Source organism: Scyliorhinus torazame, chromosome 12, assembly GCF_047496885.1.
Source record: "Scyliorhinus torazame isolate Kashiwa2021f chromosome 12, sScyTor2.1, whole genome shotgun sequence".
NCBI classification, from domain to species: domain Eukaryota; kingdom Metazoa; phylum Chordata; class Chondrichthyes; order Carcharhiniformes; family Scyliorhinidae; genus Scyliorhinus; species Scyliorhinus torazame.
Window position 1 is genome coordinate 203613360 of NC_092718.1, and position 26801 is coordinate 203640160.

Below are 26801 nucleotides of genomic sequence, written 5' to 3' on the forward strand. Positions count from 1 at the left end.
AGTGAGAACAAACCAGGTTTATTCAACCTCTCCTCATAGCTAATTCCCTCCATACCAGGCAACATTCTGGTAAATCTCTTTGCACCCTCTCTAAAGCCTCCATATTCTTCTGGTAGTGTGGCGACCAGAATTGAACACTAAACTCCAAGTGTGGTCTAACTAAGGTTCTATACAGCTCCAACATGACTTGACAATTTTTATTCTCAATGCACCGGCCAATGAAGGCAAGCATGTCGTATGCCTTCTTGACTACCTTCTCCACCTGTGTTGCCCCTTTCAGTGACCTGTGGACCTGTACACCAAGATCTCTCTGACTGTCAATACTCATGAGGGTTCCACCATTCACTGTATATTCCCTACCTGTATTAGACCTTCCAAAATGGGACCTTGGTGCCGTGAGGCAGTAACGCTAACCACCGTGCTGCGCCTCTCAGTGTCCTGATCAATAATCCTTTCTCAACCAAACAGCACCTTCAAAAGAAACCCCATAATTTTGCCGATGCCCGAGGTGGCGATCCTCGGTGTCTTGGAGGATCCGGGAGCCCAGGGGGCGAGAGAGGCCAACGTCCTGGCCTTTGCCTCCCTGGTGGCACGGAGATGGATCTTACTCGGGTGGAGGGACTCGGAGCCCCCGAAGTCGGGGTGTGGGTTAGCGACATGGCGGGGTTTCTCAGACTCAAAAAAAATTATATTAACCTGGAGGGGTTCATTGCAGGGGTTTGCTCGGAGGCGGCAGCCGTTCATCGACTTCTTCGAGAAGAATTAAACTGTCAGCATGGGGAGGAGAGGAGGCATGGGAGGTGGTTGGAGAAGTTGGCACTGTTGTGTAAGTCATGTTGGCTGCGGTTTGTGCCCGGGGGGGGAGGATTTGTTGGGTATATTATTGTGGTTTTGGTTTTACTGAAATTTGGTGTTTAAAATTGTTGAAAATATAAATGCCTCAGTAAAATATTTTCTTGAAAAATTTTGCCAATGATCTTATTCTTGTTTTTACAGGACGCTGCTGCCACAGAATAGCTATTGCCTGTCTTTAATTAGCCCTCGCTGTACTCCAAAAAGTAATTCGCTCTGTGAGGCACTTTGAGGTATTATCTGTTAATTAAAGGATATTAATCCCCGTGATAAAACAACGTTAGGGCAAGCTGCAGGGAGCCATTGGAGCAGGCCTCCAGCCTAATTGTTTTGGTCAGGGAAGCTGGGTGAAGATCGACAAGGGGTGAAAGAGGTGGTTAATAGTTAGCAGGACAATTACAAATAACCTAAATATCTCAGGAGAATTGGATTTGACAATTTAATTAAAGGTACTATTGCGCCGTTCTGAGATTCATGCAGCTTTAATTAACCAGTAATGTCCACGTTATGAGTAGTGTTCGAGGTAATTTATGTCTGATAAACTGGAAGAATATAGCTGCAGCCAAGACAATCTGTTAAGTACGAGCTTTATGTGGTAATTGCTATCTTCACAGCACTGATACTGTCACAGAATAGCACTATATCTTGCTGTTTGCAAAAAGGATCACCCGATGTGTCAGATGAAGTAACGTACATCACCACAGAGCTGTCATCTCATAATGGCACTATGTTTCTGATCTGTGGACAGTGGTGACAGTAGTCAAAGAAAGACTGTTGGGCACTGGTGGTGCAGGAGAATAGACAGCGACTCTTCACCTTGGTGGCCTGGGTGCATATCCAGCTCAGATGGATGGCAAGAAAATCTCCTCAGTCTTGTTGTGCAAGTCCTGACGCGATATGAATTCAGGCAGCCTCCATTCACAGAATCATGGAATCACTACAGTGCAGAAGGAGGCCATTCGACCCTTGGAAAGAGCACTCTACCTAGGCCCACGCCCCCACCCTATCCCTGTATCCCAGTCAGCCCACCTAACACTAAGGGGCAATTTAGCACGGCCAATCCACCTAACTTGCACATCTTTGGACTGTGGCAGGAAACCGGAGGAAAGCCCACCCAGGCACAAGTTGGAAGTGCAATTCCGGGTTGGAATTCAACCCGGGACCCTGGCGCTGTGAGGCAGCAGTGCTAACCTCCGTGCTGCCCTAATCCATTGTCAGACCACTAGCCGTTACCAAAGAAAAACACGGCAAACTCTAAACTGAAACAGAAGATTCCGGAAACACTCGGTACATCTGGCAACATCTGAGGAGAGAAAAAGTTAGCGTATTCGGGTCGGGCACCTTTCACCTGACTGCTAACTCTGTCTCTCCAGACCAGCACGGTGGCACAGAGGTTAACACTGCTGCCTCACGGTGCCGAGGTCCCAGGTTCGATACCGGCTCTGGGCCACTGACCGTGTGGAGTTTGCACATTCTCCCCGTGTTTGCGTGGTTTTCGCCCCCACAACCTAAAGATATGAAGGGTAGGTGGATAGGCCACCCGAAATTGCCCCTAAAAAATTGCAAAAAATTAATTGGGTACATTAAATTTATAAAGAAAAAAGAAAAAAAGAAAAAAGAAACTCTGTCGCTCCATCTACAGGTGCTTCTTGGCCAGCATCACATTGTGTCAGATGAAAGTACACATTGTGAAGTACTTTTCCCAAGTAAGTTTTTACATCAGTGTTTTGATCTGAATTTAAAAACCAGCCACATGCATGGTCACATTGCTGTAATAGGATAGTATAAATATTTATAGATGTTCCTCCACTCCAGTATATGGTTTGGAATGTAATTTAGAAACTTTCCCTTTACAATGTGTATCTGAAAAAGCTTTGACTAAGTGATCGGTTTCAAACATCCCACGACAGAAGATATTAGCCAGGATGAGACTGATGACTGCTGAGTAGATGATGTTGCTTTCAATCTTAATACTCTTACTTAACCTGGGATAATGAAGCGTAAAAGGAAAATGGGATAATGATATTTTATTACACACACCCCCCCCCCCGTGAGTCCCCTCAGATAGCAGGTTATTTTAAATAAATATTTTGAGTGTTTTTGCCACGTTCTGAGTACCACACCTTGGAGAAATAGTAATAGATTACAACAAAGGAATTTTATAGTCAGGTGCAAGAGGTTTAAATGAGAACTCATTAAGAATAATTAACTATAATCATATTAACCATGAGAGTAAGGGAAGCCGAATAGCTGGGGACATTTTGCAAGTTGCTTGAGACTTGCTTGAGACTGCAAGAACAGTGACGTCAACTAGCTAAAGGGCCCCATTTTTATACAGTAAGAACTGGTAGTTCTGTCTCTATGGAAACAGCCAGTCTAGAGATACTTTCTGAACGAAAATTGGCAAGCGATGGTATGGGAAAATTTGTACCAATAGATTTAAATACATATATCTCTTAAATTGATTGACAGACAGATTGGCCGAATTGAGTGAATTATAAATTAGTTAAAGCCAATCAGAGGTGAAAAGAAGGCAAGACCTTAAGATAATAATGTCTTTAAGAATAATTTACCGGGATGGAAAAACTCATTCCGGAATCTCTCTCTCTCTGAAACCTATGTCTTTGCTGCTTGCCTTTGCTAATCACCATCTTTCTTTTGTTTAAAATCACTTAGTCACGTTGTTCTGAGTGTTATGATTTGAAGAATTACCACGATCTGTATTTTAAAACTTAACCACTGTATTCGCTAAGACAATCAATCTGACTAGCTTGCTAAAGGGCTTGTCGGAACTCTCTAAATGCTGTATTGAAAATAAATTTACCAGTGGGCACTACAGCTGACAAAATAAAGTTCCAGTTGACTTTGCCTAAAAGCACAGACTTGAACTCTGTTATTTGGGAACTGAGAAGGGATAACGGATATCCAGGGTTCCGAATAGACACAGAGATCCATCACTGTGTCCTGCTATTTTCCATGATCTCTGGCTAACTCAGAGGGGCCATTGAAGTAGCAAGGGGCAGGATTTTAATGGTGGTGGGCTTTCCTGCCTTGCAGTCGAAAAGGTTGATGTAAACCTTGCCCTTGTGCCCACGGGCTGTCCCATGGCCATTTAATGCTCTCTGCGATGCCGCAAAGCTTGATTAAGATGGACCTTCTAGCTGAAGTTGAGTCAGAGTCTCCAAGAGTCAGCTCTCTGGTCTCAGCAGCACAATTGTGGGCAGTGGCCACTGCTGGTATTACATGCAAGAATCATCATAGAATTTACAGTGCAGAAGGAGGCCATTCGGCCCATTGAGTTTGCACCGTCCCTCGAAAAAAAGCATCCTACCTTTTTGTTTTATAAATTTAGGGTACCTAATTCATTTTTTTTCCCAATTAAGGGGCAATTTAGCGTGGCCAATCCACATAGCCCTGCAAATGTGCAAACTCCACACGAACAGTGATCCAGAGCCGGGATCGAACCTGGGACCTCGGCGCCGTGAGGCAGCAGCACTAACCACTATGCCACCGTGCTGCCCAAGAGCACCCTACCCAAGCCCACACCTCCACCCTATCCCCGTAACCCAGCAACCCCACCTAACCTCTTTAGCACACTGGGGGCAATTTAGCAAGGTCAATCTACCTAACCCGCACATCTTTGGAATGTGGGAGGAAACCGGAGAACCTGGAGAAAACCCACACAGACACGGAAGAACATGCAGACTCCGCACAGACAGTTACCCAAGCTGGCAGCACGGTGGCGCTGTGAGTTAGCACTGATCCCTCACGGCGACGAGGTCCCAGGTTCGATCCCGGCTCTGGGTCACTGTCCGTGTGGAGTTTGCACATTCTCCCCGTGTTTGCGTGGGTTTCGCCCCCGCAACCCAAAGATGTGCAGGCTAGGTGGACTGGCCACGCTAAATTGCCCCTTAATTGGAAAAAGTGAATTGGGTACTCTAAATTTATTTTTTAAAAACACAGTGACCCAAGCCGGGAATCGAACCTGGGACCCCGGAGCTGTGAAGCAACTGCGCTAACCATTGTGCTACCGTGCAGCCCAAAGACAGTCCCAAAGAGGAAGAGCCAGGAGACAAATGGGAGGTGTCTTAGTAGTGGTGGGGGGGGGGGGGGGGGGGGGGGGGGGGGGGGCGGAGAGGCCAAGGTATTTGGGTACAGGATGCACAGGTCAGGGAAGGAGGAGACATCCCGGAGTGGGGGGGGGGGGGGGGGGGGGGGGGGGAGGGGGACAGGTTGAGTAGCTGATAGGGGAGACCTTGGACCTTCCCTCCAGTTGGAAAAGAGGGCTTGTGAATTGAAGGCGCCCCTCAATTTCCCACCTGAGGCCCAGCAGGCAGGCTTTCTGCCTGTCGCTGACTTCCTCCAGCCAACTGAAAAATTGGGACTGGGCATGAGGTGGACCTCAATGGCCACTTCAGGGAAGCTTGGTCCACTGCCTGGTAAATCACAGCACCCAGGAATTCTACAGGCCCCCACCCTGCCTACAAACTCGCTCAGTGGGGACTGTAAACTGCCCAAGGAGTCAACCGTGCCAGCAACAGAATAATCCGCTTCTCTTTAGCTGCATTTATTTGTTCTTTCCTGGAATGTGAATGTCGCTGGCAAGGTCAGCATTTATTGCCTGTCCTTAATTGCCCTTGAGAAGGTAGTGGTGAGTTGACTTCTGAACCGCTGCAGCCCATCAGTTCCAGGTCCACCCACTGTGCTGTTGGAGAAGGGGTTCCTGGATTTTTGACCCAGCCGCAGTGAAGGAATGTTGATCGTTTCCAAACAGACATCGCCTCAACAGAGGCTTGGACGGAGATCAGTTTACAATCACGTGTGAGCAACACTCTGAGAAATGCATTAGTGTACTTCGGCGCTTAGGGGGTAGAGTTTCCACTTTGAGTACTATCTGCTCGAAATGTAATTTGCCCTTAAAAGACTGCAGTCTTGTGCACTGGTTTCGAGTGAATTGCATTGAAAGAAATCGAGCAGAAACTCCCGATCACTGTAGTTTTCCTGTTGGAGGAGAGACCTTATAATGTAACCTTTTACAAGTTTTGTTCTCCATGTTGCAAAGCAAATATAGAGGCACACGAAGAGGCACACAGCAGATTTATGAGGGTGGTACCAGAACGGAGAGATTTTAATTATATAGGGCGAGTGAACAGACTGATGCTCTTTTCAGCAGAAGGAGATTGCTGACCAGTGGCCTAATGTAGCTTTTAAAATCATTCTTAGTACAGATCAGCCACCATCTTTACTGAATGGCAGAGGGGCCGAATGGCCTACTCCTGCCTCTATTTCTATTATCATAGTGTCATAGAGCTTTACATCATAGAAAGGGGCCCTTCAGCCCATCGTGTCTGTACTGGCTATCAAGCAGCTATCTATTCTAATCCGAATGTCATTACGAAAGGGCTTCATAGAGTCGAGGTAGAGGAGACAGTTTCCCCTTGTGAAAGAGACAAAGGGCATGATCTAACCGAATTTCCACAGAGTCCCCTGTTGAGCGCGTTTAACCAGGTGTTTCCTGGTGGTCACAGCGCTGAGAAAGACCATGCTATCAAACGGGACTTGGTTGCAGTCCGGGGCCTCAGTGCGGAACGCCCCGCCAAGGTCGCACTTAATCTCGTTTCCTGCACTGAGGAGCTCCGCTTGCCAGAACCCCTCAGTGCAGGGGGAGCTCGCGACATCATTTTTAAATGGCGTCCTGACCTCTCGACCACCCCCGACGTGACCGCTGTACCCCCAAAGACCCAACTCATCCAGAAGGAGGTCCTCAGGCCTCCCCGCACCCCCCCCCCCCCCCCCCGCAACCCGCACAGGCAGGGGACTCCCAGGCCCGATTCCCAGCACAATTGCAATGCCAGCCTGGCAGCACCAGACTGGCACCCAGATGGCATTGCCAGGGTGCCAAGTTGGCAGTGCCAAGGTGGCATCAGCCGTGCAACCTTGCCTAGAGCCCAACCACCTGGGGGCCTCCGACCACTGGGAGACACCCCCAAGTGCCATTCTGCCTTGTCCCCATTTGTGGGGACCAGCACTGAATGACACTCGCCGAAGGTCCCCGAAGCGTAGGGTTTATATCCCTGATCATGTAGATCAGGCGAGCTGCATATTGGAGTGAGACTAGCTGCACATTCTAATATGCAGATATGCCAAAAACTGATCCCACCCACAATGGCGGGATCCAGGGCCCGACGCCTCGCAAGGTGTAGTTATGACAAGGCGTGGTGAGCGGGTATATCCCGGAAGAGGCCTCTCCCCTCATCCACCGGCCGCGTCACACTCCCGTCGCTCGAACGATGGAATCCACAGGCCATAAATACAAATAAATCCAATAAGAAATTGACAAGAAAACTCTTCATGTAGAGAGAACATGGAACTCGCTACCACACGGAGTCATTGATGTGAATAGTGTCACTGCATTGATGGTAGGTAGGTCCCTGAGGGTGTCAGGAATGGAAATAAACTTAGATGTGTGAGATCGAGGATAGTTAAAGCAGGTTCATTAAGGATTGCAAACACCAGCACAGTCCAGACAGCCTGAATGGACTGTTTCACATTACCCTTCCTCTTCAATTCTGCAGAGGGTCATACGGGGTTGAAACGTTAATCCTGCTTCTTTCTCCACAGATACAGCCAGACCTGCTGAGTTAATCCAGCATTGTCTGTTTTTATTTCAGATTTCCAGCATCTGCAGTATTTTGATTCTACATTTAAATGAGGTTTTACTGCCCCTGATTTATCCCAGCACAAATAAAATGAAAGACAATTTATTCTGATAAGAACTTGCAGTGAGCTACATACCCTTGTGGATGGGGGAGCTGTGTGAGGCGGTGATAAGTGTGGTTCCAGCGCACTCATATCGGCCCCGTTAGCCATCTCTTGTTTCCTGCCAAAGAAAAGGAAAATCATTGAGGGCAGGTGAAAGCACGAAAAGTGAAAAGGCCTTTTGGCCCAGCTAGCCATCTCCTTGCACGGACTGTGTCCCCAAAAGTACCAGGATGTTCATCCATCTCATGATGTCCACTTCACCAATCCCTGAACACCTGTTTCCCCCGCCCCTCTCCATCTCCGCCACCACCCTCACGGTCAACTGCGGGGCGGATGGGAGCCTTGGGGCAAGATTCTCTGGCCTCCCCGCGGCGTGTTTCCCGGTGGCGGGAAGTGGCACCCCTGTTGGCTGGCGGCGAGATCTTCTGGTCTCGCTGTTGGCGACGGGATTTCCCGTTGAATCCACCCCACGATGCCTGGAAACCCGTGGTGGGGTTGCGCTGTTCGCGGGACTGGACGATCTGCCAGAGCGAACAGTTGGACAACCTCGCCCTTGATCTCCTGTGAAATGAAAATTGCATTTATATAGCACCCTCCAAGACTTCAAGGTGTTCCAAAGTACTTTCATAGAGTCACAGCATAGATAAGGCCCTTCGGCCCATCTCGTCTGCATCAGTCAAAAGCAACAACCTAACCATTCTAATCCCATTCTCCAGCACTTGGCCCAAAGCCTTGTCTGCCTTGGCATCGCAAATGCACATCTCATTACTTATTCAATGTTATGAGGGTCACTGCCTCCACCGCCCTTTCAGGCAGCGAGTTCCAGACACCCACCACCCTCTGGGTAAAGGTTTTTCCGCACAACCCCTCTAATCTCCTGCCCCTTACCTTAAATCTACGCCCCCTGGTCATTGAGCCCTCCACCAAGGGGAAACGTTTCCTCTGTCCATCTATGCCCCTCATAATTTTATACATCTCAATCATGTCCCACCGCAGTCTTCTCTGCTCCAAGGAAAACTACCCCAGTCTATCCAAGCTCTCTTCATAACTAAAACTCTCCAGCCAGGGCAACATTTATTGCAGGCAATAAAATACGCTAAAATATTTGTCATCTGACATGCTCTGGGAATGGACGATGTCGGCTAATCAAGGATTCTAGTTAATGAGTATTTACATTCGGACACAAGGAAAGGTGCTGCTCTGTCTTTGGAGGGTTGATGAAAAGGGGAAACCTTTGGGCAGTTTATCTGGGCAATCCGAGCGGCCCGGTGGCCCGGTTGTTAGCACTGCTGCCTCAGAGCGCCAGTGACCCGGGTTCGATTCCAGCCTTGGGTGACTGTGTGGAGTTTTCATGTTCTCCCCCTGTCTGCGTGGATTTCCTCCGGGTGCTCCGGTTTCCTCCCACAAGTCCAAAGATGTGCAGGTTAGGTGCATTGGCCATGCTAAATCGCTCCTTAGGCCCCAAAAGATTAGGTGGGGCTACGGGCATTCAGGGATAGGGTGAGGGAGTGGGCCTAGGTAGAGTGCTCTTTCAGAGGGATAACGCAGATTTGACGGGCTAAATGGCCTCCTTCTGCACTGCAGGGGTTGTATGGTGTGCTGGGGCGTCACAGTAAAACCAACACATCTGAAGCCCAAACGGAGGTGGCAGGCCATTGGGCACCGGTGGGCTCCTCTGGTCCCGCCAGTGTCTACGGTATTTTGCGTGGGCTCACCCATCCCGCCGCTGGCAGCCTGGCACAGGGGGCCACCATCGGGCAGGGCCGGAAAATCTGGCCCTTCATTTCCAACCTTCAGACCAGCATTCCAATAGAAAAATTGAACTGTCAGAAATTCCAGTTAATGGAGCATTCTGGTTGGTATGGTGCTGGATAGCACCAAGCTTACTGTACTGTGTCTTGCGGTTTAGTCACTGTCGTAATGTTAGCAAAGATAGCAATCAATTTGCACACAGCAAGGCCCCACAATTAGCAATGTGATAAAGACCAGATAGTCCTTACATGCAGGTTCGGGATTTTGCCAGGAAGGAGATACAGAGCTTCCCGGAGGAACCGGCCTCCACATTGCTGGAGGAGGTGTTGACGACAAGAGGACTGGAGAAGGGGGCAGTGTCAGCGGTGTACGGAGCTATTTTGGAAGAGGATAAGGCACCACTGGAAGGGATCAAAGCAAAGTGGGAGGAAGAGCTGGGAGAGGTTATAGAGGAGGGGGTATGGCGTGAGGTGCTCCGGAGAGTGAATGCCTCCACCTCGTGTGCGAGGTTAGGGCTGATACAGCTGAAGGTGGTATATAGAGCGCACCTCACGAGGGCGAGGATGAGCCCTTACAATCAGTTTTCTGCGGGATAAATATTGATCAGGACACCCGAATCTCCCTGCCCGTCTTTGAAATAGTGAAACGAAATCCTTCGGGTCCAATTGTAGACAATTGAACACTGTAAGACCGTGACTCTGGCAGTGCAGCACTCCCTCAGTAGTGCACCGGGTGCTCAGACTTGTTCTTGAGTGAGACCTGAACCGGCAACCTGCAGCCTCAGGGGTGAGAAAACTGCCAACTGGCTGCTGCATAATCGCGATGTGTACGAATATGACAACTACAGTTTATAGATTGCATTAAGGCATTTGCCAAACTTGTTTGTGAAAAAAGCTGCTTACTGTTGGCAAAGGCAATTCAATGCTCTTAGCAACAAAGCTAATCAATCATGAAAGAATGACCCATTAACAAGCATATAAAATAGCTGATTACTTGTTATTTGTTTCACACCTGGAAATCTCCTGGCTCCTCCTGCTCTCAATCCAAGCAATTTGCCCAGTTACCGTTGCGAAGAAACGGAGGAACAGACGGACTGTTTCTAAGGCGATCTCATTAGGGTCAATTTATGGCTGGCTATTGATTATCCACTGGATTATTTGTCTGCTTGCTTAACGCACTCTTTATGCTCGTTTCCGTCAGAGTTAAGAGAGAACTGGGTCTGGCCTGTATAGCGGTGACAATCTCCTAATTTGCAGGCCGTCGGTTTGGGCATGCTTTGCCTAAATTAAGACACGTCGGGAAAAGATAGATCCAATTGAGTGGCTTGCAAAACCAATACAAAAGGGAGCAGAGCTAGCTTAAGCGGCGCTTCCATGTTTGTCTGTGATCACCCTCTCTGCCCCCAGTGCTGAGGGGGAGTGGGGGTTCATAATGGCCAATGGCAAAGCTGAATTGTATACGGTTGTGGACGGCCAGTCACAGTGAGAAAGTACCGGAGTTCAGAATGTAACATCAAGCAGCACCAACAGTTCAGTCCCACCTCCGAAAAACTTTCTAAGTGTGGATGGATCGCACCGAACCACGCGGTGGGAATCACACCTGGTTTCCTGACGGAGATCACACATTGAAATTCTTTGGGAGAATTGCGCCCAGTGACTATACCTCAAACGTACTTCATGACAAGCTGGTGTCATGAGAGGCGCCACATAAGTGCCAATTGTTTGCTTCACTCTCGAGCCAGCTTGGTCCACAAACTCTGAAGCGCAGCACCATTTTGTTGTTGCCAACAGGTAGCGCCAAGGCACCTCCTCTTGCTGTGGCCCCCCCCCCCCCCCCCCCCACTGACCATTGTTTATGTTAAGGCCTTCCAGCTGATAGAGGGCATTGCCTCCTGCCCACCACCCCCAACTGCCAGAATGCCATGTTTGCACTGCCAAGGGGCAGTGTACACTGGCGTGTGATGGAAATGGTTAATATGCAGCCTGAGATTACCAAAGAATCTTTACCGGGCAGAAGGAGGCCATTTGGCCCATTGATTCTGCACCAGCTCTCTGAAAGAGCATTCTACCTATTCCCACTCCCCTGCCTTATCCCCGTAACCTTGCACATTCTTTCTTTTCAGATAGAAATCCAACTCCCTTTTGACTTTTCGATTGGCCTGTCTCCACCACCCTCTCAGGCAGTCATTTAAGACTCCGACTCCCTCTGGGTGAAATTGATTTTTCCCCTCACATCACTTTTTGCCCATTATTTTGAATCTGTGCCCTCTGGCACTTGATGAGCAGCAGGGTAGCACAGTGGTTAGTACAATTGCTTCACAGCTCCAGGGTGCCAGGTTCGATTCCCGGCCTGGTCACTGTCTGTGCGGAGTCTGCACGTTCTTCCCGTGTCTGCGTGGGTTTCCTCCGGGTGCTCCGGTTTCCTCCCACAGTCCAAAGATGTGCAGGTTAGGTGGATTGGCCAAGATAAAATTGCCCTTAGTGTCCAAAAAATTGCCCTTAGTGTTGGTTGAGTGGGGTTACTGGGTTATGGGGATAGGGCGGTGTGGGCTTGGGTAGGGTGCTCTTTACAAGAGCCGGTGCAGACTCGATGGGCCGACTGGCCTCCTTCTGCACTGTAAATTCTATGTAAATTCTATGTAAATGTACTCGAGGGGAACAATTTCTCACTATTTACCCTTTTTCCACACCCCTCGGGATCTTACAAACCTCTATCAAGTCTCCCCTCAGCAATCTTCTGTCCAAGGAAAACAAACTCAACCTCTCCAATCTATCCTCATAGCTGGAATTCTTTATCGCCGCGTTACGTCACCCTGGGCTAGTGTGCGGTCAACTCCAGCCCCACAGGCCCCGGAGACCCAACACGTGAATTAACCAATAATCTGTTTAAAGTTCCTGAGATCTTTGACCCTCGTCTGCTCCAGTAACTTACAGGCACCAGATTTGTAAGCAAAATACAAAGAAAATGTTTATTTGTAACAACAATTGAGATAAGACATGCAATGATTATAATAGAATATCTGCAAGCTAGTATATTACTCCCCCCCCCCCTCTTTTACCGTCCCACCATCTACTCAAACACACACAACACAGACACACACAGAGGAAAGGGAAAGGTGTAATATGATAGGGATGAAAATGGAAGAAAGAGAGATGGGTGTCCTTGTTGCTGACATTGAAATCATTGAAGCCGACTATCTAATAATAATAATAATGTTTATTGTCACAAGTAGACTTACATTGACACTGTAGTGAAGTTACTGTGAAAAGCCCCTAGTCGCCACATTCCGGCGCATGTTTGGGTACACAGAGGGAGAATTCAGAATGTCCAATTCACCTAACAGCACATCTTTCGGGACTTGTGGGAGGAAACCGGAGCACCCGGAGGAAACCCACACAGACACGGAGAGGATGTGCAGATTTCACACAGACAGTGACCCAAGCTGGGAATCGAACCTGGGACCCTGGAGCTGTGATGCAATAGTGCAAACCACTGTGCAGCCCTATCTTCCCAGGACGGGGAGTGTTGAAACCACCAGTTGGATTGCTAATGAGGGTCTTCCGGCTGTTACCTTCAGGCAGGACACTCAGGCTGTAGGATCCCCTCTGTGAGTCAATTTAACTTGTATTAACCTGGTCCTTCACTCGGAGGATCTGCCTCAGGTCCTTTTAATTCTGAATTGTTTCCACCTAAATCAGATTAACTATCAGCCTCACTGAGATAAGATTAGAGTTCTCCACATGAGATTTTTAAAACAGTTTTCAAACAACCCAGCCTGCCTGCAGCTGGTGCTGAACTGGATTTCCCTGCAGGTTAAACTGACTGTGCAGAGAGAAAGGACTTTTCTTCAGGTCTTTAGAGAGTGATCAGAGCTGTGGTCCTCTAGCTTTGTGATCAAATCAAAAACTGAAAGCAAACACACACAAAGTAGGGAACATTCTGGAGCGAAGAGCACCAATCAGCATCTAGTGTCAGTTGAGACCCGGGAATATAAACTGGTCCATTGGCTGACAACCAAGTCCATCAAGAGGTATCATCATTGATGTCAGAGCAGCAGTGCAGCATGCTGGGGGTCTCCTGGTTTTGATTTAAAGGTGCAGTTCATCTTAAAGGTATAGGCAAGTTTTTATTGTCCAGGTACAGGAATTATAAAAGCCAAAAGAACAGGACATAAATGAAAACAAAGGGGCCGACAAGGATTTACAAGAGGATCCTTGCTCCCTGAATCATTCTTGCAATAGATATGGATGAAAAAGGCCATTCAACACATTTGTGGTCCTCCACCTTGAATGAATACTCAGTTATCCCTTCACATTCACCAGTCTAGCTTTTTCCGTTCACTCTGTTTGCTACTGTGGTCATGGACTCGGCAGTCATCATAGGAACATAGCGACTGCTGGATGAAAAAAGATGAAGGTCCATCTGGTTTTCCTTCTGCCATCCTGATAGATACACGATACAACAATAATGGAATTGTCGGCTAATCATAGCATTCAATCTCTATCAATTATTCTGCACCAGACCCGGACATGATGCAGAGAAAATTCCCAGTGGCAGGGAGCTTTGGGAACCGTAACTTAGCGTACGTCATATCACAGATGACTCATGCGTATTCTGTCCCAAAATGTTATTTTCTGCAAAAAGTCTATCTAATTTCCATTTGAATAAATCAACACTAACTGCTTCTTCCACTGTCTGCCCAGGGAGTCAGCAAATGCACTGGAAATTTTAAAAAGCACACTCAATTAACGAGGCAAACAAAAAAGAACTCTTAAACAAAACAAAATCATGCATTAACTACAGAATCCATCAGAAAATGCTCTGGCACCCCTCATTATTGGAGAGTGGAGACATATTTCCCACATCTGTATTACAGCCTGTGCCATGTTGTGGATTTAATGAGGCAACCTCAAATGACCAAAAGATCAGAGCTCAACGGTAGATACAGTTAGAAGTCTTTCAACAGCAGGTTAAAGTCCAACAGGTTTGTTTTAAACACTAGTTTTCGGAGCACTGCTCCTTCCTCAAGGATTCACTTGAGGACGGAGCCGTGCTCCGAAAGCTGGTGTTTGAAACAAACCTGTTGGACTTTAACCTGGTGTTGTAAGACTTCTGACTGTGCTCACCCCAGTCCAACGCCGGCACCTCCATCCACATCAATGGTAGATGAGCTGCGAGCTGCGGCCCCTCGATGAATGATTCACCCTGGGACTCTTGAGGATTTGAGCCCCTTTAAAGGGGTTCAAATTATTCATTGCGGTGTTTTGGGGTCCAATGGGTGGAATCTTGTCACTTCAGTGTTTGCACCAATGATGGGGTGATTTGCAGAGCAGGAATCTGGGCACATGAGTAGAGGGCCTGCAAGTTGAACTTTCTGGAAGGTGTCCAATTAAGAAGCCGCTTCTGGGATCGCCCTCCAATTAAGGGTGGGGAAGGGGCGGGATGACACGTCGTGATAGTGATTGAGCGTGTAGAATTTAAACAAATACACAGCGGCTGCAGAGATGGTTTGTGTTGCGGTGACTTGGAGGACCCACTTCCGAAGGAAATGCGAGGACGGTGGCGAAGGCTTGCAGCCATGTTACGTTGTGACAGCCTCCCGCAGAAACCACCAGCAACTACCAGCGGAACGGTGGCACAATGGTTGGCACTGCTGTCTCACAGCACCAGGGACCCGGGTTCGATTCCGGCCTTGGGTTATTGTCTGTGTGGAGTTTGCACGTTCTCCCCGTGTCTGCGTGGGGTTCCTCCGAGTGCTCCGGTTTCCTCCCACAGTCCAAAGATGTGCAGGTTAGGCGGGGTTATGGGGTTACGAGGTTAGGGTGGGAAGTGGGCCTTGGTGGGGGGCTCTTTCAGAAGGTCAGTGCCGATTCAATGGAATGAATGGCCTCCTTCTGCACTATAGGAATTCTATAATATCCTTACCAAAGCCACTCTAGTTAATATGAGCCTCAATGACCTTTTTCTGACATCAGAAGACTCTGCCTATGGCTGACCTCAGGCTTGTCTCTCTCCCTGTTCGTAGCATTGAGTAGATACCAGCTGTAGGCCTCAATGACCTCCGGCTCTGCATTCGCCTCCTCTCAGCTGTGTGTCCCCTGTCCTCTGCTGGCAATTAGCCATTGCCGGCTCAAAGTTTCTCTCAATTGCCTTCCTGCTGCCACTATGCTGGTAGCTGACAAGACTCCCAACCCGACCTGGGAAAGCTGGAAGTAGGTGGGAAGGCATTGGGATACCAGCCAAGTGTCATTGTTCCCGATTTCCCAGGCCTCCCCCCACCTCCATCAGCCAGGAAATTCCGCCCCCCCCATTCCACCTCCATAACTTCAACGTAAGAAAATCAATTTCCAGGCATCACAAATAGACATATGAAAAATGGATACAAAATCCAGAAAGTGTAGATTAGATTGGGTGATCGACAGGGAGCTTTGTCAAAAAGTTAAGTTTGGTGTTTGGCAAAGCTGCCCTAATGGCTAAATGAAAATGTTGCAAATACCTGATACAGTTCATTCAGCAAATGGAATGGGAAGCCACATGATAATGCTTTAGATGTAGATGAAAGGTTAACACTCAAGCTTTCAACCTATCTTTCCTTTTCAGGCTCCAATTACCCTGCTGCATTTTCCTGTCTCAATCTCGGATGTGCAGTTCTCTCTTGTTTTTAATCTCTGCTCTAAAGGTTGCCTTTCATAAGCCAGTTTGATATAGGCACGTTAAAAGGCAGCGATATTGTACTAAATTGTTACACAACACAGAGGGAGGGAGAAACCCAAGTCCCTAAGTCACTCTTCCTTACTGAGCTGACACTAAAGTTACTGGCACTGCCTTGGAGCAGGATGCCACACAGACTGAAAGGCCCCAGCTCCCATTCCGGGTCGGAGAGGATCTGAACTGATTGCTCTTGGCCTCGTGAGTGGAGTGTCATCCAGGCTCTCCTGTTCCTCCTGAGTCCCGCTGGGAATCGCCTGCATTGACGTTTGCTAAGGACAGGATCAGGCTGGGCTGCGATGTTCTCCACGTTTCAATAGCTGGCGCGAGGGCCACCACTTGCTGTCTGCCAACTCACTCTTCTTTGCCCATGTCCCCCGTTAATGGGCAAAAAAAGAAAATAAATCCCTGCCCTTGCCCATGTGGCTATGTGAGGAATAGCTACACAGGTGAATCAGTCAGCCAGGACCCTAACCCTATCGCTCCTCCAGTCCCCTCCCCCCCCCCCCATGCTCATCCTCAAATACTGGCATGAGGTCTCACCTGAATAGCAAAACCTGGACTCAGTTTCACACCCAAAAGACGCACCTGCTCAGTACTGCACTGGAGTGGCAACCCTCCGTGATCAAGGTCTGGATTGGGGCTTGAACCCAAAACGTTCTGACTCAGAGGTGAGAATCACGAAGGCTGGTGCCTCCGGGCATACGGACGCTACGTGCAACACAATGACTCTGCAGTCAAACGGCTAATGGATGTAAACCGAGGCCCCTTCTGTCGAACAAACCAGGGTCCCTGTGTCAGATTTTCAATCAGCTGTCTTAAGAATATCACATCCTCTTCAGACCCCTGACAGCGAATAGATTGGACTTGTAGGCACATCTTGGCACATATAATGTGTCCAAAGTGTAATCTTTTACCCTAACGGCTCCCAGATGCAGTGTTATTACTAAAGAGAGTACTTACACTTTTATCATCATTATCCAGCCTCTCAAATGCATCGTGAAACTATTAGAGAAAATGAAATATTTCTCGGTATGGAAGTAAGCAATCCATTTGTTGAAAAATGAGACATAAACCATCCACTCAGAGAGTTGGGAACTAATGTTTTGTGTTGAATTACATTCTGGGAAACGAAAACACTCCTCCTGTGTCAGTGTGATTTTATTTCTCCTTCTCCGAGCCATCAATTAGTTTAAAGTCCACCAGGTTTGTTTCGATGTCACTAGCTAGTGACATCGAAACAAACCTGTTGGACTTTAACCTGGTGTTGTAAGACTTCTTACTGTGCTCATCCCAGTCCAACACCGGCATCTCCACAGCAATTAGTTTGTTTATAAGGGTCATGAAAACAGGTTCTGCATTTAGTGGTCCCTCACATCTGGCGGAAAGATAGCAGAGTCAGGTCAAAGGCAACCATTGGCTCCTTGTTCTAAAAACAGGACCTGGTGGAAATGCGCAGGCAGCATCTGTGGAGAGAGAAACCATTTCAGCTCTTTGTTGGCGAGTCGACTTCCTGTTTTGATTTGTCGTCTGAACATCCGGGACAAGTAACGCAATAAGCATGTCACGTTTATCACCCGTGAGCCGCTCGGAGGTTGCCATTTTAAAGCCAGAGGGCTGGCTTGTCCAACTGAGCTGTTGTATGATGGAGGTACACGGAAGGAGAGGCATACGGACTCGAATCGACAAATCTGTTTCTCCCTCCACAGATGCTGCCAGACCTGCTGAGTTTTTTCTCCTAGCATTTGGGGTTTTTATTTCAGATTTCCAGCATCTGCAGTATTTTGCATTCAGGCCAGCGGTGAAATGGGCCTCACGTTTGGTTAGCTCAATGAAGATCTATAGGGTTGGGATTGGGCTAGTGACCAAATAGATCATGGCTTGATTCATAGAATCCCCACAGTGTAGAAGGAGGCCATTCGGCCCATCGGGTCTGCACCAGGCCTTGGAAAGAGCACCCTACTTAAGCCCACGCCTCCACCCTATCTACGTAACTCAGGAACCCCACCTAACCCTTTGGACACTAAGGGGCGATTTAGCATGGCCGATCCACCTAACCTGCACTTCTTTGGACTTTCACATCGATCAATGTGGTGACTGTGCTTAGACTGCGCGGAGTGAACGATATTACACCCGGCAGGTGGACAATGACTTGGGTTTCTAGAATGGGCAGCAAGCAAACCCAAATTGTCAGAGTAGTTTTCACGAGCTACAGAAATTACGTCCACTGGAGTGGCTAAACTCAGCTCATCAGATTGAATATTCAATGGTTCAGAATTGCACTGCACAAGTTACCCCAGTGAATTCCTGTCATGTGCAATATTTTCGGATTTTGTCGGGCCTGTTTCACAAGGAGAAGTAAAAATTGCTGAGGTTCTGCAGGAAAAGGTCTTCATATAGACTGCCAGCTCTCCCACTGGAAACAAGCAGGAGCCTAATTAGTATATTAAAATAAATCACCTATGGATGCCATTTTTAGATCAACTAGTGTTGTCTTTACCGCCTCCCACAGAGTTACCCACAATCAGATTGGTCGGTTGCTGTTTGCATCGGTACTCAACCGGATCATAAGCTCCAATTGGATAAAGCAGATCGCATTAAGCGTTGGGGGGGGGGGGGGGGGTGGGGGGGGGAATCACGCCCATTAACTCCGATTCTCTCTCCACAGATGCTGCCCCATCTGGTGCAATAGTATTGTCACTGGACTAGAAATCCAGAGACCCAGGTTAATCCTCTGGGGCCCTACGTTCAAATACCATCACGGCAAATGGTGAAATTTGAATTTAATAAACACCTGGAATTAGAAGATGTCGTGAAATCATTGTCGACTGTTGTTCACTGATGCCCTTATAACAAATAAACAAAAAAGTAATGGTGATCATCAAACTATCATCGATTGTCGTAAAAACGCACATGGTTCACTGATGTCCTGGACAGAAGAAAATCTGCCTTCCAGACCTGGTCTGACTTCAGACCCACAGCAATGCGGTCGACTCTTCACTGCCCTCTGAAATAGCCTCGCAAGCCACCCAGTTCAAGGGTAATTAGGGATGGACAATAACCACTGGTCTTCTTGGTGATGCCCACAAACCATGAAAGAATACAATGACATTTTCTTCAACTTGAGAAAGTATAAGATTCGGTACTTCCTGGGCGGCACGGTAGCACGGTGTTTAGCACTTTGCTTCACAGCTCCAGGGACCCAGGTTCGATTCCTACTAGGGTGACTGTGCGGAGTCTGCACGTTCTCCCCATGTCTGCGTGAGTTTCCTCCGGGTGCTCCGGTTTCCTCCCACAGTCCAAAGACATGCAGATTAGGTGAATTGGACATTCTGAATTCTCTCTCCGCGTACCCGAACAGGTGCCGGAATATGGCAACTAGGGGCTTTTCACAGTAACTTCATTGCAGTGTTAATGTAAGCCTACTTGTGACACTATTAAAGATTATTATTAACTTGTCTAATATAATTCCTGATGTTGGATTTTGAAAGAATTAGGGAATTACAGAGCATTTCACGTCCAGCCAACCGTGAATAATGGCCAGAATTCTCTGGCCATTCCCTGGCGGTGAGATTCTTTGGTCCTGCCGGCATGTACCCCCGCCCGCTGGTTTCCCAGCGGCATGGAGTGGCTTCAATTGGAATTCACATTGACAGCGGCGGGAGCAGAGAATCGCGCCGCCAATGAACAGCATGCTGCCTGCCGTCGCCGAGAAACCCGCGATAGAGCTGGTGGGGAGGGAGATGGGATAGAGGTGGCCAGGAGAGAGGGGGAGGTGGGATAGAGCTGGCCGGGCGAGAGGGGGAGGTGGGATAGAGCTGGCCGGGCGAGAGGGGGAGGTGGGATAGAGCTGGCCGGGCGAGAGGGGGAGGTGGGATAGAGCTGGCCGGGCGAGAGGGGGAGGTGGGATAGAGCTGGCCGGGCGAGAGGGGGAGGTGGGATAGAGCTGGCCGGGCGAGAGGGGGAGGTGGGATAGAGCTGGACGGGAGAGAGGGGGAGGTGGGATAGAGCTGGCCGGGCGAGAGGGGGAGGTGGGATAGAGCTGGACGGGAGAGAGGGGTGGTGGGATAGAGCTGGACGGGAGAGAGGGGTGGTGGGATAGAGCTGGCCGGGCGAGAGGGGGAGGTGGGATAGAGCTGGCCGGGCGAGAGGGGGAGGTGGGATAGAGCTGGACGGGAGAGAGGGGTGGTGGGGTAGAGCTGGACGGGAGAGAGGGGTAGTGGGATAGAGCTGGACGGAAGAGAGGGGTGGTGGGAGAGAGCTGGATGGGAGAGAGGGGGAGGTGGGATAGAGCTGGCCGGGCGAGAGGGGGAGGTGGGATAGAGCTGGACGGGAGAGAGGGGGAGGTGGGATAGAGCTGGCCGGGAGAGAGGAATGGTGGGATAGAGCTGGACGGGAGAGAGGGGGAGGTGGGATAGAGCTGGACGGGAGAGAGGGGGAGGTGGGATAGAGCTGGATGGGAGAGAGGGGTGGTGGGATAGAGCTGGACGGAAGAGAGGGGTGGTGGGATAGAGCTGGACGGGAGAGAGCGGTGGTGGGATAGAGCTGGACGGGAGAGAGGGGTGGTGGGATAGAGCTGGACGGGAGAGAGGAATGGTGGGATAGAGCTGGACGGGAGAGAGGAATGGTGGGATAGAGCTGGACGGGAGAGAGGGGGAGGTGGGATAGAGCTGGACGGGAGAGAGGGGGAGGTGGGATAGAGCTGGACGGGAGAGAGGGGGAGGTGGCTTAGAGCTGGCCGGGCGAGAGGGGGAGGTGGGATAGAGCTGGACGGGAGAGAGGGGTGGTGGGATAGAGCTGGACGGGAGAGAGGGGGAGGTGGGCTAGAGCTGGACGGGAGAGAGGGGTGGTGGGATAGAGCTGGACGGGAGAGAGGGGTGGTGGGATAGAGCTGGACGGGAGAGAGGGGTGGTGGGATAGAGCTGGACGGGAGAGAGGGGTGGTGGGATAGAGCTGGACGGGAGAGAGGGGGAGGTGGGATAGAGCTGGCCGGGCGAGAGGGGGAGGTGGGATAGAGCTGGACGGGAGAGAGGGGGAGGTGGGATAGAGCTGGACGGGAGAGAGGGGTGGTGGGATAGAGCTGGACGGGAGAGAGGGGTGGTGGGATAGAGCTGGACGGGAGAGAGGGGTGGTGGGATAGAGCTGGACGGGAGAGAGGGGGAGGTGGGATAGAGCTGGCCGGGGCGAGAGGGGGAGGTGGGATAGAGCTGGACGGGAGAGAGGGGTGGTAGGATAGAGCTGGACGGGAGAGAGGGGGAGGTGGGATAGAGCTGGACGGGAGAGAGGGGTGGTCGGATAGAGCTGGACGGGAGAGAGGGGGAGGTGGGATAGAGCTGGCCGGGGCGAGAGGGGGAGGTGGGATAGAGCTGGCCGGGCGAGAGGGGGAGGTGGGATAGAGCTGGACAGGTGAGAGGGGTGGTGGGATAGAGCTGGCCGGGCGAGAGGGGGAGGTGGGATAGAGCTGGACAGGTGAGAGGGGTGGTGGGATAGAGCTGGCCGGGCGAGAGGGGGAGGTGGGATAGAGCTGGACAGGTGAGAGGGGGAGGTGGGATAGAGCTGGCCGGGCGAGAGGGGGAGGTGGGATAGAGCTGGCCGGGCGAGAGGGGGAGGTGGGATAGAGCTGGACAGGTGAGAGGGGTGGTGGGATAGAGCTGACCGGGCGAGAGGGGGAGGTAGGATAGAGCTGGACGGGAGAGAGGGGTGGTGGGATAGAGCTTACCGGGAGAAAGGGGGAGGTGGGATAGAGCTGGCCGGGAGAGGGGGGGGAAGGTGGGATAGAGCTAGTGATGGGGGAGGGAGGGGTGGGATAGAGTTGGGGGAGGAGGTATTGGGGAGTGGGATAGAGCTGGGGGAGGGGGAGGCGGGATAGAGCTGGGGGAGGGGGAGGCGGGATAGAGCTGGGGGAGGGGGAGGTGGGAGAGAGCCAGTGGGGAGGAGGAGGCGGGTTAGAGCTGGGGGTGGGGGTTGGGATAGAGCTGGGAGAGGGGGAGTGGGATAGAGCTGGGGGAGGGAGGAAGGGTGGGTGGGATAAAGCTAGTGGATGAAAAGCAAAAACCGATGTGAGTGAAAATTTCCCTCCGTCCATCTCACAGCTTTCAGAACCAGTAAAATAACACCTCATCGTGGGCATCGTTGCTCACTAAATAAGTGGTCTTTAACAGATTAATTAAGACGTTTATAGCTGACAAAACCCCCGTCTTCACCAGTGTCTCCATCAATCACAGCACACAACTTGATAGCAGCATGGTAGCTATTGACCCATATTGTCCTTCTTTGCTGGGGAGAAGTGGTTTGATCAAGCGGTATCACCCTCAAACCTATGGCTCACACAGGCTCCAGATGTCTCAACTGCGAGAGTTAATCAAGATTGGTATTACCACCTTTAAAATCACTTCAGTGGATTAGCCCCTCTCATTAACATAAACTGTTAGCCGGGATTGGCTAGTTTAATCAGTTTTGAAGCTCTCCCTGCCTGTGCTCTGTAACGGATATGTGCTAAAATTCCCACTGAAGCGATAGCGTTACTGAAACTTGATCGAGACATAATTTAAATATTTTAATAAATTTAAATAATTACACTGGACAATCTGCTCACCAGTAGCTATGGCAGTGGGACGCTGAAGCTAAAGTGTGCAAATCTTTGAGATCATCTCTGCAGATTGATGGCACTGATATCCTAATATGACTAAGGATTGATGACTGCGACCTTATCAGAACAACTTTATTGAGGAGTAAATTACAATCAAATCTCTGAAATTCCGTGGCTTATACACATCATAAATATTTATTGACTATTTTGATTTATTCCAAGGTAACGGGGGGGGGGGGGTTGTGCAGATGCCTGATAAACAAAACATCCCATGAGGAATAGTGAAAGAAAATATACATCCAATATTTAATATCTCTGAAATACTATACATAATCCGCACTCAGCTGACTGCCACCTTCAATCACGGAAGAGGGCTATTTGGGCAAAAATTGTGCCACCTGTCCTTGGCAAGGCTTCACCAGTACAGGAAGAGATTTTTAAAAATATGTATTTTACCCAGTTAACTACAGGAGGAACTCCATCAGGCTCACTCGCCTGCTGCCCCTGTCAATTACCTGGTGTTCAATTGGTTCATACATTTATCCTTACAGGTGCCTTAGCTCATATTTCTCCCCTCAAACAACATCCCAAATAATAAGACACGATTACCTTTTTATTTATCGCATTACTCTTTCTGGGAGCTTGCTGTGTGCTGAATGGCTGCTGCGAGTCCTACATCATGACAGTCACCGTGCTCCTAAAGTACTTCACCAGCTGTGAAGTGCTTCGGGATGTCCCGGCGGTGGGAAAGACGCTCTAGAAATGCGAACACTCTTTTCATTTTTACACAACAGCGAAGTTCCAGGCGTGGCCCAAGCCGGGTTACTGCCCGCTTATCTCATGGGGCGGCATGGTCACACAGTGGTTAGCACTGTTGCTTTACAGCGCCAGGCACCCAGGTTCGATTCCCGGCTTGGGTCACTGTCTGTGCGGAGTCTGCACTTTCTCCCCGTGTCTGCGCGGGTTTCCCCCGGGGTGCTCCGGTTTCTTCCCTCAAGTCCTGAAAGACGTGCTTGTTAGGTAAATTGGACAATCTGAATTCTCCCTCAGTGTACCCGAACAGGTGCCGGAATGTGGTGACTAGGGGATTTTCACAGTAACTTCATTGCAGTGTTAACGTAACTTGTGACACAAATAAAGATTATTATTATGTGAACTATCTGAATAATGACGGGCAGGAAAAGACCCCTGGTCCACCCAGCCTGTCCCACACTACTGTGGAGCCCTGAGCGCATTGCGATACCTACACTCCCCGCTCCATCTGAAAACCTTCTGAAACCTGGAGAGAAAGATAATAACCTGGGGCAACTTGGGGAGGGGAAAAATATGGGAAATCCTTTTTTTCTGACCCACTCAGGAGAAGAAATCTAGTCTAGGGGCAAAGTTTTCCAGGTCCTGCTGCGGTGGGATTGATGCTGGGTTGGAGGGGGCAGTGGGGGGGGGGGGGGGCAGTGGGGCAATGCAGCGGGAGCTGAAAAGCCGGATTCCCGCTGGTGTACAATGACAGCAGGATCCTGTGCTCTGGCCAGTCATGGGGGGTTGTGATTCCTGTTCGAGGCTGACCAGTAACCCCGTTAATAGGTTGCAGATGAAGGGCCGACTGGAATGGCTCACCCCCCCCCCCCCCCCCTCTCGTCACCCAATCGTCCGCACTGCCACTGGGAAATCCCACCGGTCCACAGCACATCTGGATCAACATGGCGTGTACACATCAGCACTTGCCTGAAGAAGGCCTGGGTCGGCCCCTGGTGTTTGAGATGGCGGCTGCCAGCGACCGTGGGCCCCGGAACATGCAGCAGTGGGTGTGGGGAGCACCATTCAGGTGGATCGTCCAGCTTCAGTGTCTTTGAGGGTGTCAATCTCCCAGCCTCAGAGTGTTCCTGGGTGGGTCCATCTTCTCTCTTCAGGAGGTCCTTCTGCTTTCTTCGGAATGTTCCTGGGTGGGTCCATCTTCGATCTTCAATGATGGGTCAGTTATGTCGGATACCTTTTTAAAATGCCACCTGGATATGATGGTGGGACACTAGCCTCCTAACCCGCCCTGCTGTGCGAAATGTTGCGAAATCACCCCCCCCCCCCAAACATATTTAATAAACATAGAACATACAGTGCAGAAGGAGGCCATTCGGCCCATCGAGTCTGCACCGACCCACTTGAGCCCTCACTTCCACCCTATCCCCGTAACCCAATAACCCCTCCTAACCTTTTTGGTTACTAAGGGCAATTTATCATGGCCAATCCACCTAACCTGCACGTCTTTGGCTGTGGGAGGAAACCGGAGCACCTGGAGGAAACCTACGCAGACACGGGGAGAACATGCAGACTCCGCACAGACAGTGACCCAGCAGGGAATCGAACCTGGGACCCTAGTGCTGTGGTGCTATCCACTTGTGCTACCGTGCTGCCCCATAAGGTGGTGATCGCCTGATACAGTGCAAGTTCCCACCAGCCTCCATGGTGGGAAACCCCATCCCCACAACCCGCCACAGGACTTGACCCAAGAGCAGAGAATTCCGCGCTCGGATTTTAGCAATTCCAGGTTGGAGGGTGATGGGAGAGAGAAGAGACCTCGGCCTGCTTTGCTGCTCCTTGTCACTGACCCTGTTGTCAAGTGTAATGCGCAAGGACATTGAGCGGAGGTGGGGGAGGGGGGTGGACAGGATTTGATTGCATTGGCACGCCTCCCATAGTCAAACAGCATAAACAATGGTTGCCTGGGTAAGGTATTGGAGGGTGCCTGGGAACTGTACTCAGCACCATGTCAATGCCTTGGAAAGAGAAGGGAGGATGTGCTCGGCATGTGCTTACAAATTCCAGAGTTTTAAAAAAAGTTTCGAGTACCCAATTCAGTTTTTCCAATTAAGGGGCAATTTTGCGTGGCCCGGGGCAGCACGGTGGCGCAGTGGGTGAGCACTGCTGCCTCACGGCGCCGAAGTCCCAGGTTCGATCCCGGCTCTGGGTCACTGTCCGTGTGGAGTTTGCACATTCTCCCCGTGTTTGCGTGGGTTTCGCCCCCACAACCCAAAGATGTGCAGGCTAGGTGGATTGGCCACACTAAATTGCCCCTTAATTGGAAAAAATGAATTGGGTACTCGAAATTTAAAAATAAAAAAAAATAAAAAAATTTAGCGTGGCCAATCCATCTACCCTGCACATCATTTGGGATGTGGGGGCGAAACTCACGCAAACACGGGGAGAATGTGTAAACTCCACACGGACAGTGACCCAGAGCCGTGATCGAACCTGGGACCTCAGCGCCGTGAGGCAACAGGGCTAACCCACTGCGCCACCGTGCTGCCCTGGCGTGTGTTTACAAGAGGTAGCCCCCTACATCTCTCCTCTGTGTCTCCCAACCAACTCACCTGACATCCTTGGGATTAGGTCTTGTTGCAGCAGTGACACTCCATAGTGTGTGTTCCCATTGTGTCCTGTTCTATACCAGAGCACTGTCCTCCTACTTGATAAACTTTCTTACAGTAGGAAAATAGCAAAGAATCCACGTAACTAGTCAGCGCCACCTCTAATGCTGCCACATTCAGTGATAGTGGCAGATGTACCAGCAGGATTTAGATACAGGGTCTGAAATCAATTCTCTATCACGGCTGTCAGGTTAATCTTAGCAAATAACACAAGAGTATCTACTCTTACAGCCATGTCTTAAATCAAACGGAGACAGCTAACAGTGTGTTACTGGCAGCCTGAGACCGGACTAAATCGGCCCCTTGCCACATCAACCATTTGTATCTGGGCACTGGGCAGATGTTGAACAGCTGTTGAGTTTTTTTTTTGCCGGATGCAGGGTTCACTTCATGGGCTGGGTTGCACATTGAGGACAGGGTCCCCGCACTCCAACGTAAATGTCGGGGACTCCCTGCCTCCACTTAGCTAGATTGCTCCACTTGAGATTTCCAGGCCACGTCCCCTTCAATGAGTATGAGGCAGGGCTTCCGTCCATCACCAGGAGGACGTCCCACCTCATAGAGCTGCCAGCCAATCTGCACAGCAGCACGCCGGCCGGAGTGGTGGCCATTGCTGGTACTGCAGGTAGGCCAAGGACAGGTGGAATGCAGTGATGGATCCGGACATGGAAACATAGAAAATAGGAGCAAGTGTAGGCCATTCGGCCCTTTGAGCCAGT

At 50.0% G+C, this 26801-nt stretch overlaps 1 protein-coding gene across 9 annotated transcripts in view; it reads right to left on the reverse strand.

Annotated features, from left to right (window-relative positions):
• Positions 1-26801, reverse strand: part of LOC140386893 (rap1 GTPase-activating protein 2-like) — a 618530-nt gene that overhangs the window by 146231 nt on the left and 445498 nt on the right. For 8 of the 9 annotated variants that reach the window (XM_072469730.1, XM_072469729.1, XM_072469728.1 and 5 more), the window contains one exon: positions 7648-7732. The exons of the other annotated variant lie outside the window; for it this stretch is intronic. In XM_072469730.1, coding sequence (XP_072325831.1) covers positions 7648-7732 — 85 coding nt within the window. The remainder of the gene's footprint in view (positions 1-7647; positions 7733-26801) is intronic. 9 annotated transcript variants of the gene reach the window in all.